This window comes from Trichoplusia ni, chromosome 12 (genome assembly GCF_003590095.1).
Source record: "Trichoplusia ni isolate ovarian cell line Hi5 chromosome 12, tn1, whole genome shotgun sequence".
Taxonomy (NCBI): domain Eukaryota; kingdom Metazoa; phylum Arthropoda; class Insecta; order Lepidoptera; family Noctuidae; genus Trichoplusia; species Trichoplusia ni.
This window is the reverse complement of record NC_039489.1, coordinates 8,349,380-8,368,218: the sequence shown is the minus strand read 5'-3', so window position 1 is coordinate 8,368,218 and position 18,839 is coordinate 8,349,380. Positions and strand designations below refer to the sequence as shown.

The following is an 18,839-nucleotide window of genomic DNA, read 5'->3' as shown; positions in this document are numbered from 1 at the left end:
ACTTTGGCGACGTATATTACAAAGTTATTTTGCTGATTTTGGAGAAAAAAAAATTGTTTTCTAAAGGTAATGACTATTATTTATACAATAATTTATGCTTTTTTAAATTTACTATAATTGTTATATGAACAGGATGCTTTTGTTTGATGCAAAAATGGGACAGCATGCACTATTGGTGCATAAAAACAAAAAATTGATACTGCTATATGAAGCAATACATTTTGTGATTTTATTTGTTTTGCTTTGGTGAGGTTGCATGTGCAATGCATGTGGTTGGTTATTTGTTTTAGAAATGGCAGAAAATAATAAGAGAGATGGTGACATTGAGTTTTGGTTGCGCCAGCTGGAAGATGGCGCCATTTCTGAAGACGATTTCGAGTCGGACGGTGATGAACTTGAATTTTATCCGACCCAACAAGATTTATTAGATGTTTTAGAAAATGATAATGACGACGGTGAGGCTAGGTCTAGTGATAATAACGAAGAAATTATACCCGATCCTCCTATTGTAATAGCGGATGCTGTTCCTTCAAATAATATTGATGCACCGGTACATTCTTTAGACATTCAGAGGTTGATATGGAAAAACCAACCTCTGCCATTCAACGAAAATGCCATAAAATTTAATGGAACTGAAGAATACCCTGAAAGTTTGATGAACCTTCAGACACCTTTCCAATTTTTTTCCTACTTTTTTACTGAAGATTTTCTTTCACAAATTGTTACTGAACAAATTATTATGCTGTACAAAAGAAACCTGATAGACCTGACGTCATAACATTAGGAGAACTGCGAAAATATCTCGGAATCTTGATTTATATGAGTGTCTACCACTATCCAAGTGTACGTGGTTACTGGGCTAACAAGCACGGGTTTGAAGCAATTATAAAAGCGATGCCTGTCAATAAATTTGAAAAAATAAGAAGAGTACTTCACTTCAACGATAACAATAAACACCTACCAATAGGTCATCCCCAGCATGACCGACTTCACAAGCTACGCCCTGTAATTGAACATCTCAATGCCAAGTTCTCCAGCATTCCAATCAGTCAGCGCTTATCCATCGATGAGCAAATGTGTGCTACCAAGATGGGCCATTTTTTAAAACAATATTTGCCTAATAAACCCCATAAATGGGTTTTAAATTATTTGTATTGTGTTCTCTGACAGGTTTTGCTTATCGTTTTATAATTTACGCTGGCAAAGAAAAAGATGATCGTTTGCCTAACGAGCCTGATATAGGGGTTGTATCACAAACAGTGATAAAACTTGCTAGAATAATTCCTAGACATGCTAATCACATTATATACCATGATAATTTCTATACCACATTGCCCTTGATGTATTATTTTGCTAAAGAAGGAATACAATGTGTAGGAACTGTTCAAAGAAACCGCCTAGGTAAGAAATGTAAATTGCCCTCAAAGCAGGATGTAATGAAAAAACAAGTGCCAAGAGGGTCCTATGTGGAATATATTACACATATTGATGGGGTCGACATGTCTTCAGTGAGTTGGAAAGACAATAAGCAAGTAGTTCTGCTCTCGACCTACGTAGGAGCTGAACCATTACAGTCTATCGAAAGATATGACAAAATAGAAAAGAAAAAATAATAATAGACTGCCCAAAAATAGTCAAAGAATACAACGCCCATATGGGGGCGTTGATCTGATGGATTCATTTTTGGGCAGATATAGAATTAAAGTCAAGACTAGAAAATGGTATATGAGGATTTTTTACCACCTTTTAGATGTATCTATTATAAATTCTTGGGTTCTATACAAAACTGTGGAGACAAGAAAAGGAGCAGATCCAAAGAAGCTTAAAAATCTGTCAGAATTCAGGTCAGAGCTGGCTGATGTCTTATGTACCTATGGTACTACGACCCAGCCAACAAGAGGACGTCCTAGCAACAGCAGCATCACTGAAACCATAGAGGCAAAAAGAAAGAAAGGGTGCCAGGTTCTTCCACCGTCTGACGTTCGGTTAGACAATCTTGGTCATAGCCAAATTAAAAACCGACCAACGCATGAGGTGCAAGAGACCTGGCTGTAAGCTACAGAGCTTTGTAAAATGCACAAAGTGCAGTGTATTCCTTTGTGCAAAGAAAGGAAACGATTGTTTCAATTTGTTCCACAGTTAATTAATAAAAGCATTTTTTTTGTCGATCTTGCATAATGTCCCAAAAATGCATCAACATGATTTTTTATTAAAAACCTATAAAATATTAATTGTTATTTTTTTATTATTTTTCCCGTTAATCGCAGCTTCTAAGAACTTTTGTATAGATCCACAAAATGGTTTTAAATAAAATAATCTAACTTGAAAGTTAATTTTTAAAATTTTTGGTACTAAGGCAATTTGAAAAAATCGATAAATATATTGTTTATGCACCATGCTCTATGAGATAAATTATCTGTTAACAATGCCATAGAATGTCAGTTACCTTTGTTAGTAACTGTCAAAACAGTCGAATTCGAAAATGCTTGAAAGCTTGAGTCGAAATCGCAACGGTTTCAATTTTAAATATTTCGTGATATAATTACGTGTTTGTGGGAATAGTTCATTATTGTTACGAAGTAGTGTTTGTTTTTGTATTTTGTGTTAAAAATGCAAAAGACAAAGAAGAAACGGCGCGAAGAAGAGCCAATGGAAGTCGATGCTCCGGATGGCGGGCTGTCAAATAATAATCAAGAAAATGAAATGAACGGAGATATTGATCATATATCTGATGATGAAGAAGGAGGAGTTCGTGTTGGTGATATTTACATTCCGCCAGCGCCAAAACCGGCGCTTACTTTCGATACAAATGGTCCCCGACTAATCATAACACATATAGTCAATGAAAATTTCAAAAGTTACGCTGGTGTACAAACACTGGGGCCTTTTCACAAGGTGAGTAACGACAAAAAATTCAAGGTTGTATTTTAATAATAGTATTTTAGAATTAATTTACTTGTATCTTTCGATTATTGTTTAGGTTTGTTGTTGTTATTGTATGCTAATTTTCCAGATAATTATCATATTTTATCATTAAACAATGATAGCTAAAAAAATAAGTCTTACACAGTAGCTCTCATTCTTGAATAAATCCATTCAACTTCCTTTCATTCTGTTTGTAGTTGCATATAAACAAACCTCGTTTCAATTTTTTTTTTTTTCAGAGTTTCACTGCCATCATCGGTCCTAACGGCAGTGGCAAGAGCAATGTTATTGACTCCATGCTGTTTGTGTTCGGGTACAGAGCTAGTAAGATCAGGTCAAAGAAGATCTCCGTTCTTATCCACTCGTCCAGCAAGTATCCTAATATCAACAGTGCCAGTGTTGCTGTCCACTTCAGCCAGATTATTGATGGGGTATGTTTTTTTTTCATTACTTTTTTTATACAGCTGGGCATAAAACCTCTTTGAGTTGTATTACCTTGTTGGTTTATGCTTGTGACCTTATTACAAGCAGTCAATGAAGAGGGTATTGCTCTGAGTTCTAAATGTGGGTTATTCATAGATTATGAAAAGAACATATTTTTTTAGTTCCACAGTTTCAAAAGTGTTTTTACATTTTGTATTAATTTTGAAAGTCTGCTCGGTAAACTTTTTTTTTTTTCACAATATAATTGACATGAAAAAATAAAACAATCATTTTTATCAATTAACCAGTTTTGTTCATTTTAGTCAACAGCCCAGATATATTTTCTGCAGAGGAGTCTATTAAATATTAACTTATGATAGTTGAAAAAAAATTCTTTCAGCAATAATATAATCCAAGTAATATTCCAATTCCAGGAAAATGATGACTTTACAATTGTACCAAACACTGAAATTGTGATCTCAAGAACAGCATTTAAAGATAACTCATCATTCTATTGTTTAAATGGCCGCCGTGTACATTTCAAGGAAGTGGCTCATATGTTACGGTCACAAGGAATTGATCTAGATCATAACAGGTTTCTTATCTTGCAGGTAAAGTGGCAGTTTGTTTGATTAGTCTAATTTTAGTGTTAACACAACATACTTAATTAAGCTTATTGTGTTGGATGTTATAAGACTGATGTTGAATTATAATTATCTTATAAAGTCTTTAAAATCAGGATGATTTTACAATATATATGTATATGATCTTTTTTTATATATTTATACTAGCTGTTGCCCGCGACTTCGTCTGCGTGGTTAGAAGATATAAGTTATGACTTTTTCTTCGCTCCTATTGGTTGCAGCGTGATGATATATAGTCTAAAACCTCTCTCGATGAATGGTCTATTCAACACAAAAATATTTTTTCAATTTGAACCAGTAGTTCCTGAGATTAGCGCGTTCAAACAAACAAACAAACAAACTCTTCAGCTTTATATATTAAGTATAAGTATATTAGTATATAGATGCCAACGATATCTTCGCTACGTTTCATCGATTTTTAATTTCTCGCGCGGAGATTTTAATATTACGATAACTCATTACCTATTCACTTTTTTGGTGTAGTGTAAAAGGCAATTTTGTTCTATATTACATGTATAATATATCTAACTACAATTTATTTGGATAAGGATTAATACTGTATTGTTAAAAATAGGTTCGTAAATAACCCATAATTTTACTGTATTAAGAAAACACATAAAAATGGTTATTGTGGGTTATCCTTGGAAGATAGACATATACCAACGCGGACTTTTTTGTAGATTTATTAAAGAGGTACAAACCCGCCATACATAGTTTTGTTGTAACTCAAAAGGTTTTGGCAGCGTTCTCGAGGAAAGCTCTCGATTGGCTTAATTTTTTCCGTCATGTTTAACTAATATCGTTGTAATATTGTCAGTTTACACAAAACCTAAACTTATTATACACTAAAACCTTCCTCAAGAATTGCTCTATCTATTGTTGAAAACTGCATCAAAATCCGTTGCGTAGTTTTAAAGATTTAAGCGTTCATAGGGACATACAACATGATGACAGAAAAAGCGACTTTGTTTTATACTATGTAGTGATACCTTGTTGAAACTGCTGAAACAGTTCGTTACTTATGTTACTTACTAATAATCTAATTATTATTATTTAGACTTATACTACAAGCACTAGACAAGTCTTCAAGAGTTATCAAGTGCCTTAGTCTGGTAGCAATTCATAAAAGAAATAGTAATATAAGCTAAGCCTACAAACATACCAAAATTAATATAATATTTCACAGGGTGAAGTAGAACAAATAGCCATGATGAAGCCAAAGTCCACGGGAGACAATGAAGCAGGAATGTTGGAGTACCTTGAAGATATTATAGGTACTTCCAGATTTAAGGTATGTCGGTAGGTCACTTGTCTGTCAATATATTTTTTCTTGGCTCTCTAATGAATACGAAATCAAATTAAGAAATAAATTGTTAAGTTATTGAATATGTGTTTGTGTAAAAAGACATCAGGATTTCGAATCTCTGCTATAAGATTATTTACTTATTTGGATTTTTTAAGTAAATTTTTTTTTTGGACAACTCCAAATGGAGTATTTGCCAAAGATTTTGGCTGAATGGATAGCCTAGTGGTCACATCAAACCGACGACGCGCGACGTGACGTGGGTTCTATCCGCATGTTATCCTTAGGACAAGCGTTTTTGTGATCCATGAATGTGGAAAAGGTCGAATCGAATCGAAACGAAAATCGAATGTCTTGTTTAAGTCTTGGTGTCTCCTGCATTTGAAGTGTTTGAGAAACCCTCATCAAACTACTTAGCAGTGGATTCGTTTAAAAAAAACTAGCAATATACTTATCAATGATCTTTGCATAGTACTTGTATTAATATATTTAACCTTTGAGAAAGAACTTGACTCACTGCTGACTGACTGCCTAGTTGATAGCTTATAAGTGCATCTATTTGTGGAATTTATATCTTGTTAAGTGTGGACTGATATATTTGAAATTGTCAAACATATCAGTTTCGAAGACAATATGAGTTTGCCTTGCACGCAAATTGATTTTAATGAAAATCTTCATCAGTCTTATTAATAATTGTTTAATTTATGCTGATTTTTTTAAATCTCCCAATAGTTTCATTGCACAATTTCAGCTATCATTTTTTGAACGTCGCTTAATATACATCTATACATCACCCGTTATCGCCCAACGTAAGCGCTTTAGCTATGTAGAAGAAACGGCGCTCGTAAGAAAAACACAGCAAGCTCTTTTTTTACAAAACAGTAAAATTGGGTTATCAAGCGACCACGCCAATATAAACAAGTGTTTAAAACGAATTTACTAACACACTGACAATACACAACCTGTATAAATATAGATTTTAATCTTTTATGAGATAAAATAACATTTCAGTTACGAAATGTCGACTACAGCTAGCATAAAAAGTAACATTGAAAAATAATGTTGACTGTCCTATTTGCAGAATAAATAATTTCATTTCACCAACAAATCTATACTATATCGTTTGTATGTCACTTAACAGGCACCAATAGAGAAAATAGCAGTAAAGGTTGAAGAACTCAGTGAGATGCGTAAAGAGAAACTCAACAGGGTCCGTCTAGTGGAGGCAGAGAAACAGAAGTTGGAACCGGCCATGCACGAGGCTGTTAATCTGATGAATCTGACGAATAATGCCATACGAACTAGGAATATGTTGCTGCAGAAGTATATGTGAGTGTTTAGTATATCTGGTATAATAAAAACACGGATTTTTGTAATGAAAATCGCAGACTGGACTTTTTTGTTTATTCGATAGTGGTAGATACTGTCTCAATCCCTGTTTACAATATTTCACGCAACGCCATCTAGCGACAAACTAACAAATGATCACGTTACCGATCTCTGAGTTAAAATAATCATTGAACTTTGTTTCGCGTCATGCACTTATAAACATTACAGCAAAGAGTATTTATCACATTATTCAACTTGGTTATGGCAAACCAATTGTCTTGAAAAGTGATTTCAGACGTCTAAAAAGCAGAAAGAGAGTTACTTTACAAGCACTTGCCATAACTTGCGGGTTGTGGCTAATTAAACTCGTTTTTGCAGTACTAATTACTAGGGCTCTCCTAAGTTAACATTTTATTTTCAGGTTTGAGACTAAGAAAATAATTGAAAATAAGGAAGGTGAGATGGAAGAGCTAAAGGAGACTCTAGCTAGTATTGATGAAAGACTGAATGCTATGAAGGAAGACTTGGAAGGAAAGACTATGATTTTAAGGGCTGGTACTCAGTAAGTAAACATTTTGTATTATATTTTACAGTTTATTTAAGGTATTCGTGGTGGCAGTTGCAGTTCCATGCATGGATTTGTGTGCATGAGGTGTAGGTTTGATCCTATCACAGGCTAATTACCAATGTGACTTTATGTACTTTCTTAACTATTCTAAGACACCACTGATAAATGGAGGATAACATCGTGGAAACTTGCGATTCCAAATACTGGTATCAGAAATCGCCAAACCCAGTTAGCTATCGTGGTGATCAATTAAAAAAACCTTCGCTATACGGAAAGAGGTCTACATGACCAAGGGCTACGACAGTATTGAGACTGCCATTTATTACATATTTAAACTTTGTTCGTAATCGTGCAAGATGGACGTTAATTCCAACTGGTAGCATCCGACTTTGATGAATTAAAGTGGACCTTAAAGACTACGAAGACATTAGTTTCACTAAAACGATACAATACAGAAATTACATAATCATAAAAATAACACAACTGGTAGATCTCATTTTAAAGCGCGTCTTTTATGACTTTGTAGAAAATACGAAGATCTACAAAAACAGAAAGAGGAAGTACAGGAGAAGATGTCGATTTGTAAAAGAAAGACTGTCACTACTCAAGCGGAACTCACACAGAATAATAAGAAGAAGAAGAACTTGGATCAACTTCTTGAACAGGAGAAAGGGAAGCTTATAGAGTTGGAACTTGTGAGTATATCTTGGTATTATTCATTGAGGGTCAAATTTGTTAAAGCCGGTATCACGGTTCATGAGATACAGCTTGGTGACAGACGGATGGACAACATTAGCTTTCGCTTTGACGCTTTTTTACGCAAACTGAGCGTTGCAAAATATTAGTCAAGTGTCAACTGTTATAAGTGTCTCTAAACTTGCAGCATTACAGTATTCAAAATTTCAATACAACGTATTTGTATGTCCTCACCTTCCAATTACTTATTTTAATAATAATTACCATTTATACTTCAGATACCAGAAAAGAATAGACAAGAAATAGAAGATTGTGAAAGACTCCTCGTCAGGCATAGAGAAAATAAAGACACCGTTGAAGCGGAGTTGCAGACTGTTGTGGCCAGTGTCAGGTATTGTATACACAAATATTCGAAAATGAACCTTTTACGATTGTAATAAGAGTGATATTTGGTATTGCTTAACAATGCACTGAAGGATTTCAACACATTTAATAATGACTAGCTTTCGCCCGCGACTTCGTCCGCATGGAATAGTGTCTTCCGGCAGAAAAGTATAGATAGCCGTGTCCAGATTAAACCATATATTAAAACATTAAGTAGTACAATAAATTACATTCATGCTCTCTCTTATTCCTTTGACATAAAGTGGATTCGATTTTTAAAGAATACTAAACTAAACTAAATGCATTAATTTTATTTTTTCTCAGAACAAAAACCCAAGGCCTACAGGAAACTAAAGATAGATTACAAGCCAATCTAATAGATTTAAAGAAGATCGTCGATGAAGCGAAGAACAGATTCAAGTTAGCAGAGTCCGAGTTAAAGATCTACGTGAGCAATGAACAGAAAGAAGTTGAGAAGTTGGAGAAGATGAAGGAGGCATATAATAGGGCTAATGCGACGCTGGAGGAGAAGAAACCGTAAGTTTGGCTTTTTAAACCTGTAAAATTTTCGTGTCACGGTGTATGAAATTTAACTCCGAAACGGCTTGACCGATTGTTATGAAATTTGGTGTACATATTCGGTAGGAAATATTCAGTACATATTCGGTACACATCTGTTTTTGCTACCCCTATTCATTCAAATAATCCAATAACATTAAAAACCTAGAGAAATATCAGTCACAATGTTTGTTCTCAATTAAAATACTGGTTTTCTAAAACAGTAAATCACATCAGCTTCAAAGATAGCTTCCGATCATTTTATTAGTCTAATCTATATCTAACACGTATAACAGAATGCAAGAAGAGTTATCGACGACAGTGCCAAGTGACGAGAGACGTTTAAATGAAATCCTAAACAGAATTCAAGCATTGAAACAAGAAGAGACCCGAGTCGCTAACGAGGCAAGCACACTGAGGTATGTAACCTTTTTTCATGTATTTTTTTATAGCTTGTCATATTTACTTCTCTGCTGAATATTTTATACATCTATTTTTTACGTTGTATACGTCACGTGTTAAAATAAAACTGCTTAGTCTATCGCACTCCAATGCTAGACATAGGCCATCCATCTAGCTTGTTTTGGTAGAATGTGCAGTTTAAATAATAAAATGACAATTCTCAAAAGTTATTTGCATTATATACTCATTAAAATCAAAATATCGATTTCATTTCTTTTTTGAAGTAGCTTTTGCTTCCTTGGCAAGGTATAAAACTTACTCACTCTCTTATATATAGTATTAAAGCTATCGCAATAAAAATAAGCAATTTATATTTTGTACTTTTAGATCGCAACTAGAAGAATCTCGTCAAGCAATGACGGCTAACAGATCGCGCGGCCGAGTGCTTGACTCACTGATGAAAGAGAAACGGGATGGTCGACTGCCGGGGATATTTGGGAGATTGGTGAGAAATAACTCTATCTAAGATACAAGCACACAATTTACGAAGGATTTTTCGTTGATATATGAACCCTTTTGAATTTTGGTTTTTGTTAGCAAATAACTGCATACTCCTTCTATAATCGGTTATTCCGCAACCCTCTACCCATTTGCGGTAGGTGTACACGAAGAACACACAAGTTTCCATTGTGTGACTTTCATTCTTCTGTTTATAAGTTTATAATTTGTTATAGAATGAATATCGTCCTTGGCTGATGAATATCGGCTGCGTTACACTTACATATGACACACATTTTTTTTCAGCTATTCTCAAATCCCACTGCTTAGCAAAAGCTCCATACATTTTAGTTTATTACCTAGCGAAGTTTTAATCTACGACCGGATAAAAAATCCTTAAGGAAAACATTGAACGTGAAATCAACAAAACTGAATACAAAAATATAATCCTCCTTTTTGACCTCATGTTAAAACTAAATTTGTAAACAGGGCGACCTCGGCGCTATCGAATCCCGATACGACGTCGCGATATCAACCTGCTGCGGGGCGCTCGACAACATCGTGGTGGACAACGTGGAGACCGCGCAGGCCTGCGTCGAACATCTCAAGCGACACAACGTGGGCCGGGCCACCTTCATAGCGCTCGACAAGCAGGAACATCTCAGGCAGACCTTTGAGAGGAGAACCAGCTAGTAAGTTTGTTATACTGTTACTCATAATACAAGCTTTGTTTATTTTGAGACCGGATGGCGTTGCGTGGAAGTTGTGAAAGTCTTAGGTGTCCTTTTGTCCCATACTTAGTACCACAATCACCACTTGTGGTTTGTATAAACCGAAATTATGGTTAAGATAGTCTATAGAGATTTATATTTTTTAAGTACCCAAATAAAAAGAATATTGTGTCGCTATTAGACAGACACCCAGAATCAGGACAAGCATTTGTGGATCACACAAGCGCTTGTCCTACACGGGGCTCGAAAATGCGACAAGTCATGCCCAGTATGTTTGTGGTGACCTCAACCACTCGACAATCAGTGCAGTCTGGATTTATTCAATAAAACTATATACTTCAAAATGACTCATGTTGAGTAAGTCACTTGACTGCACGGATAGCTGAGTGGTTGAGGTCACCACGCAAAACACACTGTGCGCGTCGTGTAGCGAGTCCAATCCCCGCGTAGGACAAGCATTTGTGTGATCCGCGAATGCTTGTTCTGAGTCTGGGTGTCTTTGTGCATGTGACTTCAATGTTTGTAAAACCTCTCGTGACACAAGGATTAAATTTTATTTACTGCGGAGGTCGATTTTTTTTTAGTAGTCCGCGCGATCTGGTTCCATGTGGCCCAGAATAGAAATCGTGGACGGATTTGGGGGAGGCCTTTGCCTAGCAGTGGGACACAGTGGGCTAGATAAAAAAAAAGTTATCCGAGATTAATCCAACATCTCACTATTGTATTATACCCGCAGTCCGGAAGGCGCCCCCCGCCTGTTCGACCTGGTGCAAGTCCGCGACAGACGCGTCCTCCCCGCGTTCTACTACGCGCTGCGCGACACGCTGGTGGCCGCCGACCTGGAGCAGGCGGCGCGCATCGCGTACGGACACACGCGCTACAGGGTCGTCACGCTCAAGGGGGATGTTATAGAAATCGCTGGTGAGATTAGCTGTAGTATTTGGTTAATTTAGTTTGCTTTATATGTCGTTATTGAGGGTTAGGTGGGGTTATTGTGGGTTAGGTGTACTCGTTGCGTTCGCTCTTTCCTAAACACTGAATTTTCGCATTTACACAAAATTACCTTTTTTTTGTACTAGAAGAGAGTATTGAGAAGATTTAGAGTATTTATTGGAAGAGGCAAAGGCGTATGCCAAGCAGTTGGAAGTACATAGGCTTGTAATAAATTGTCAAAGTAGTCTCTTCCAAATAATAATATGATTTGTGGGAATGTGAAAATTCGGTGTTTAATACACGACTTATTTTTGATACACTTTATATTTCTATTAACTGTAATTAGGCCTGCATAAACGATTGCTGAAAATTATTAGCAGGATAGAATTAAAATATATTTTTTATTTAAATTATCTTTTATTAATATCATTCAGATTAGACTACATAGATAAACACTTTTTACATTTATTATCGTTTTATAGGTACTATGTCTGGCGGTGGTAAAACCATGATGCGAGGCAGAATGTCCAGCTCAGTACAGCAAGACACGAGCGAACAAGACCCTGCAGTTATACAGGCTAATGAGCAAAGGCTGGCGCGGTTGGATGCCAGGTAACTGATAAATATTACTGTAATATCTCACTTGTATGAAGTATTTATCTAGTACTTCAAAATATTAACGGACTGGATACCGCAGTTATACGCGGCTTAAAAGTACAGACCGGGGTGGTTGGATGCCACTTAACTGATAAATATTACTGTAATTTCTCACTTAGTATATTTATTTAGTCCAGTATACTACGAAATACTAGGGGTTGTGGCGTCGCGTCATAAGCCCACTTTCCCAAACTATGAAGCAGTTTATCTTTTTTATCCTATTCCAATTTTCATTAGTCAGATATAGGCAAAACAACAAAACATCATGACTATTTCTTCGGTAATTATATCTTTAACGAACAAAATATTTAATATAATAATATTTATCTAGCCCAGTACTACAAAATACTAGGAGTTGTGATGTCACAAGCCCTGTTTCCCAAACTTTGAATCAGTATATCTTTATAAAATGTCAGTGTTCAGATAAACGCATACAAAAAAAATAATATTTTTTTAATTAAATCTCTAACGGACAAATAAAGATTTTAACTATACCCAGTCATCGACATTATAGGGATGACGATGTTAATAACTTAGTTATTTAATATTGTTACCAGACTCTCAGAGCTCAGGAACGAGCAGCTGGAGCTAGAAGACTCGTCATCAGCGCTCAAGAGAAGCACTCGCGAGGGTAGAACTACTCTCAACAAGCTGAATGTTGAAGTACAGAGCTTGGTGGAGCAAGTGCCGGTTATGAAGGTGAATATCAAGTTTTAATTATCTTGAATATCTTGAAATGGTCGTGTCACAAAGTTGGTTACTCTTGTCTTTCACGTAACACCTAGTCCTCAATATTTTGCATATTTAATAGGTCCGAGAATCGGCTACGATGGTAGCGCATCGCATATGCGATTAGTTTTCCATCAAGAATATTTTGTTTTAATTTTACCTAATATTGTTTCAACTCCATAAATATCCTAGAAATATTTTTAAGGCAAAACATCGTTTGCCGTATTAGACAGTAAGTATATGAATTAAGTTTATTTGTTTGCTGGTAGACTTTTTTTTAGAAATAAGCATCACCCTTGTGCATCACGTTTTGAAATGTTGGGTTTTTTACTATTTGGTGTGAACATATTTTTGATTATTTTTTTACTTGAATAAAAGGTAATTATTATGAGAATGAAAAAAAAACTCTTTAGTTATTCATTTTTATTTTCTAGAATCAAATAAAACAACAAGAGGCTAAAGCCAGGGCCTGCAAGGTGGACGCGCGGCAGCAGGCGAACTTAGAGGCCGCAGTGGCCAGCGCGCAGGAGAAACTCGAGAAAGCCAAACATGATGCCGGAGAGGTGAGATTGTCTGACTTTTATGCCTCTTCCAATATACAGAAGGGTCGACTTTTAGGGCCTATTTTGACGAACCGAGAAATATCGTGCCAGTTGTAATACATTGCTGACGATCTACTAGCACGTTAGATACCCGAGCTGGGCGGCGATACAATGTATTGCAACTTGCATGGTATTTCTCGCACCGTCTAAATAGGCCCTTATGCCTTTTACAATACACAGAAGGATTGGGAATTGATCACCCCGCTTGCTCGCGAACCAGATCCCAACATTTTGTAACTAATGTGAAACCCTCGGCGACACAAGGATATCAATTAAATAGAGCGGGTGAAATTTATCAAAAAAAACTTTCAATTCACAGGTTGAGAAAGAAGTGCAAGGTGTCGACGCACAGATATCGGCTGTAGCCGGGGGTAAGGTCAAGGACCTTCAAAGCAAAGTGGATGATCTCGCTAAGAAGATAGAGAAGGTTATCACTGAGATAACCAAGCTGAAAGTCGCTATTAATACTAGCATAAGGTTGGTTTTTGAATGTCTTTTAATTTATGTTAATCATAATCTTTAAAAACAAGAGTTGGATTCGTTATTTAAGTGTCTTTAAAGAAAGTGTGATTATAAATTCCGCTGTATATAGCAGTAGAATATTATAAAAAAACATTCCTAGAAATACTAAATTAATTAATTTGTCTGTTTGATACAGACAAATTAATTATTTATTTAGTTTAGATATTAGTTTAAGGGCCGATTTTTCAATTGCCAGATATTTTACTTTTATTCAACGAATATGTTTGACGTTTTGACAGCTTTCGTATAGAAAATATGTCAAACGGCCATATTTATTCCTCGGATAAAAGTTATGTGACGATTGAAAAATCGGGCCTAAATCGAATGAAATAAGAAACTTCATGGGGGTTTTATTTAAATTTTAAGATTCTTTTAAAGATAAATAAAGGTATGCATCCATTAATACAAAGCGTTTTTTAAAGACATTCTGTGTAAAATCATAGTTTCGGCAGTGTCGGAGAAAAATCGCAATCAATTTTTCTCGATGGTTTAACACAAATTAAACCTCTTTATCTCACAATTTCTCTTATTGAAACACTAACATCTATACTGTACTTTTTATATAGAAACGCAAGGAAAGCCAAGGATAAGATCAATCAAATGGAGCAAGACTACAGGGACACGGAACAGAACTTGGAGAACTTAAACAATCAGAAGAAACAGCTCACTATAGAGACTGCACAGCTTACGAAGACTTTGGAAGAGGTATTATATTGTTTTAAATGAAGTCTTGTTCTTTCAAGAAGGATAAAAGTTACTAATTCTCTTGGCTTAAAGATAACTTAATGTTCTTAAAAATCTTAATAATACGGAATCGAGACAGTGAACCTTACAGTTCTAGAGCCTAAAATCTTGAAAAGATGTTGAACTATATCAAAATATATATCCGACCCACTCAAGTGCTTGAGTACGTTTGTAGCCATACCTATTTGGACACAGTTCAGTTGCGCGTCTGTTTCTAACAAGAATGAACACACAACTCTATTCTTTAATATTATGCAAAATAAACAAATCATTCTCATTCCGAAGGCCACATAATATATTAAAACTTTTCGAAAATGTATTATCATTTACAGCTAGACGAACAAATCACCGAAGGCGCCGATGAGTTCAAAGATCTAAAGCAAGAAATAACCAGGCTTCAAGGCAGGGAGAATAAGATCAAAGCTGAGCGTCTGGACGCTAACAACGCAGTGAACAAGATGGACAAGTCAATACAGGATTGTAGGGCGAAGTTACCGATGTGGGAGAGAGATGTAAGATATCTTTGTACTGCTTTACTATATAATATACTTGTTTTATTCGGGGTTTGTTAGTTTTGATTGTGCGACTGCAAAAGCTATGGTCATTTGTTGGAGTCTCGGTACGCAGTTATAATCTTTTTGAATTATTGTGGATTATAAAGTTATAATCGCTTATTAAATGATGCTTACGCGAATTTATCGGGATTGTCTGAGTTCGACTCGCTACCCCGCCGCGTCAGCTCATGATTAAGGATTCCGGTTGGGTCCGAAACTAGTCGCTTAAACTAATACGCATAAGTTAACATCGTCGCATCATTTAATAATGAAACATTATCACGAAAGTTTCTATAATTATCACTAGCTAAAAACGGCAAAGGGAAACGTCGAGGTGGCCGGATTCTTCACACCTGAGCAATTGCTAAGGTTGTATTTAATTTATAATTTAAAATCAAAAAATAAAATTTAATTAATTAAATCGGGATTATTATCTGCCCATACTTGTACAATAAAACCATCATGTCCAATCCGAAATGCTAAACTGCAAACGATAGAACGTACAACAGTTCTTTATAGTGTTTACCACACTACATACTGTACAAGTCAATGAATATTTTATTCTATTCAACAGCTGCGCGCCCTAGTACTAGAAGACCCTGGTTTAGAAGGCGTGCCCGGCGTGGAACCTTTAGAACCGCTCAAAGAACACTCCTCCGAAGAGCTGGAGGAAGCGCAGGTTGAAGAACTCAGGAATAAACTGGCGGCGCAGAAACAACGGATAGGCGATAGTAAACCTAATATACAGGCTATACAGGTAGGAAATTGATTGAATTGTAAATGTAGTAGTTCGTATCACGGGGTTACAGACAGACTTACTTTCAAAATTAGCGTATCTTTGTGAAAGGTGCAAGTTACAGAGGTTAAACCTCAAACCATATCCAATATATCCATCCACAAGTTGATGTTTTCTAACGTTTTCAGGAATAAAATATTCCATAAGTTTCACTTGACGACATCTAGGCTTGTATAAGGAATACTAGACAACTGTTAAACATACTTATGTATTTCCAGATGCGTACATACTATAGATTAATTACCAGCAGTGACCAAATGATCGTTCTCATCACACTATGTCTAAATCCAAGACATTATTTTGCCCAAAGTTATCCTAATTTGATAAGTGTAACCAATTACAAACGTTAACAGGATTTCAAAGCCAAAGAGGAGTTATACCTTCGCCGGGCAGCGGAACTTGACGAGATAACAGAGAGAAGAAACGAGATGAGAGCCCTCTACGATAGTCTAAAGAAGAAGAGAACTTCTGACTTCTTGTGCGGTATGTACAAACATAATCATCAGCAGAAACGGGACCCTATTACTGAGACACTGCAGTGTGTCATAATTATAATTATACTTACTACAAAAAAACATTGTTATAAGGAAGCATAGCACTTGTGATCTAACATTAATAAATATTGTTTTTATAGGTTTCAACACTATAACAGCGAAGCTGAAAGAAATGTACCAGATGATCACATTGGGAGGCGACGCCGAATTGGAGCTGGTCGACTCATTGGATCCTTTTACTGAGGGTATTATATTCAGGTATGTATCTGTTTCTTTAACATATTTTTTGGGAATGTGGAAAGTCAAAATAGTAGCAACTAGCTTTTCGCCCGTGGCTTCGCCCGCGTCGAGGTCGGTTATATCGCTTTTCCCAGAGAACACTTCAAAAGTCAGGGATAAAAACTATCCTATGTTCTTTCTCGAGGTCAACTCTATCTCCGTACCGAATTTCATTAAAATCAGTTCAGTGGTTTAGACGTGAAAGCGTAACAGACAGATAGACAGAGTTACTTTCGCATTTATAATATTAGTAGTTATAGTTAGATACTGACTGCAAGGGTATCAGAGTGATTGTGGTGACCACGCCAAACCCACTGAGCGTGTCGTGTCGCGGGTTGGACCCCCGCATAGAACAGGCATTTGTGAAATGAAATTATACGAAATCATTTATTCTGCAAATGAGATATATCGTCACTTGCACTGTTGCATATTGTCTTTTTTGAGAACGAGTCGACATTTCCTATCTGACTACCCTGAGAAGAAATGTCGAAACAAACTCAGGGGTCGCAGTCTGTTTTAAAGTCTAGACAATTTTAACGTATGATCCACGAATGCGTGTTCTGAGTCTGGTTGTTGTTGTGACCTGAGAGAATTAGTTTAAAATTTCTCTATTTATTTACAGTGTACGTCCTCCGAACAAGTCGTGGAAGAATATATCAAACTTATCCGGCGGTGAGAAGACTCTGTCCTCGTTAGCGCTGGTCTTTGCTCTACATTACTACAAGCCGACGCCGCTGTACGTCATGGACGAGATTGACGCCGCGTTGGACTTTAAGAACGTGTCGATCGTCGCTAATTACATTAAGGTGAGTTGTTTCTTTATTAAGTATGTATGATTATGCTGTGCTGGTCGTTCATCGCCCATACAACCCTCAAAATACCTCATGTCAGGCGACTGATGTCTATCAACACACCAGACTTAGCTTATGTGGAATGGAATATTCATTATTGGACACCATTAAGTACAGGATTTAATAAAGATAAATAGTAACGTATAGGTCTCTCGTTATTCACAATTTTCATTAAATTTCGTCCAAGACCGTGGGCTATAAACACTCCGTCCTAACTTTGACCTTGTAAGAGCCAATCAAAATGCATTTACCCCGCTTTAAACCATCTCAGCTAGCTAAAGAAACTGCAAACTTAATACTTACCTTACTTACAGGAACGGACCAGAAACGCTCAATTCATAATCATATCTCTTCGATACAATATGTTCGAAGTCTGCAACCGTTTAGTGGGGATCTATAAGACGGAGGACTGTACCAAATCTGTTACTATTGAGAATGCCATCCCGAGCTTACCGGCTGAAGACGAAGTTGCTGCATGACAAGAGGACTCTACTTAAGTGTCGATACTACGATACTTCAGTTTAATAACGAGTGAGGTATTAAGGCATGTGTTACAAGCTTAAAACCCATTTATATGGTCTGCGTTTTATTGGGCCATATTGACCGATATTTTCCAAGGAGGAGGTTCGAAATGCGCCTGTTTCTTTTTACAAGTTTTTTTAATTCAAAACTTCGGACTCGATGAACCGATTTTGCTAATTATTTTTAATTTAACGTGAATAAGCTGTCATTTGGTTCCATATAAATCACATAAAGTTTGTCCCAGTAGTTTTAATTGAAGTTGGTTGTGTTTTTGGTTAAAGGAAAACATTATTTACTGAATACACAATATTGGCATGAATCCAGTCGCGAATACAACTCCATACATTATTTATGTAAATAATTGTATTCGATAATTCGGTCCAATGCAACGGAGACCATGTGCTCTGATCAATGTAATTCGTTAGGTTTTGTTCAAAAAAGTAAACAATCTTAGTTTGCCTATGTCTCAATAATGTTGTTTTGGATTGGTTTACAGTTGTTTTTTTTTACAATAAGACAATTTTCAAACAACGCCACCTAGTCTCACAGCTAAGCAAGCTTATATTATGAGTAGAATTCTGATAAACATACTTATATTTCTAAATACGTACATATTATAGATAAATAACACATGGATACTGAATAAATGATTGTGCTCATCACACAAACATTAGACCTGGGTGGTAATAGAGACC

General features: G+C 36.1%; 1 protein-coding gene across 1 annotated transcript; it reads left to right on the top strand.

Moving 5' to 3' along the window:
* The first annotated feature begins 2,443 nt into the window (after positions 1 to 2,443).
* LOC113499145 (structural maintenance of chromosomes protein 4) lies at positions 2,444 to 18,651 on the top strand. Its single transcript, XM_026879489.1, has 24 exons — positions 2,444 to 2,895; positions 3,165 to 3,356; positions 3,783 to 3,959; positions 5,179 to 5,283; positions 6,437 to 6,624; positions 7,046 to 7,186; positions 7,719 to 7,887; positions 8,167 to 8,279; positions 8,597 to 8,809; positions 9,127 to 9,249; positions 9,620 to 9,737; positions 10,220 to 10,422; positions 11,198 to 11,382; positions 11,877 to 12,006; positions 12,609 to 12,750; positions 13,215 to 13,343; positions 13,702 to 13,859; positions 14,471 to 14,609; positions 14,981 to 15,160; positions 15,777 to 15,959; positions 16,352 to 16,481; positions 16,633 to 16,750; positions 17,394 to 17,577; positions 17,937 to 18,651. Exons 1-24 carry the CDS (start codon positions 2,611 to 2,613, stop codon positions 18,099 to 18,101), a joined length of 3,870 nt encoding a protein of 1,289 aa, XP_026735290.1. The 5' UTR covers positions 2,444 to 2,610; the 3' UTR covers positions 18,102 to 18,651.
* Positions 18,652 to 18,839: the final 188 nt, after the last annotated feature.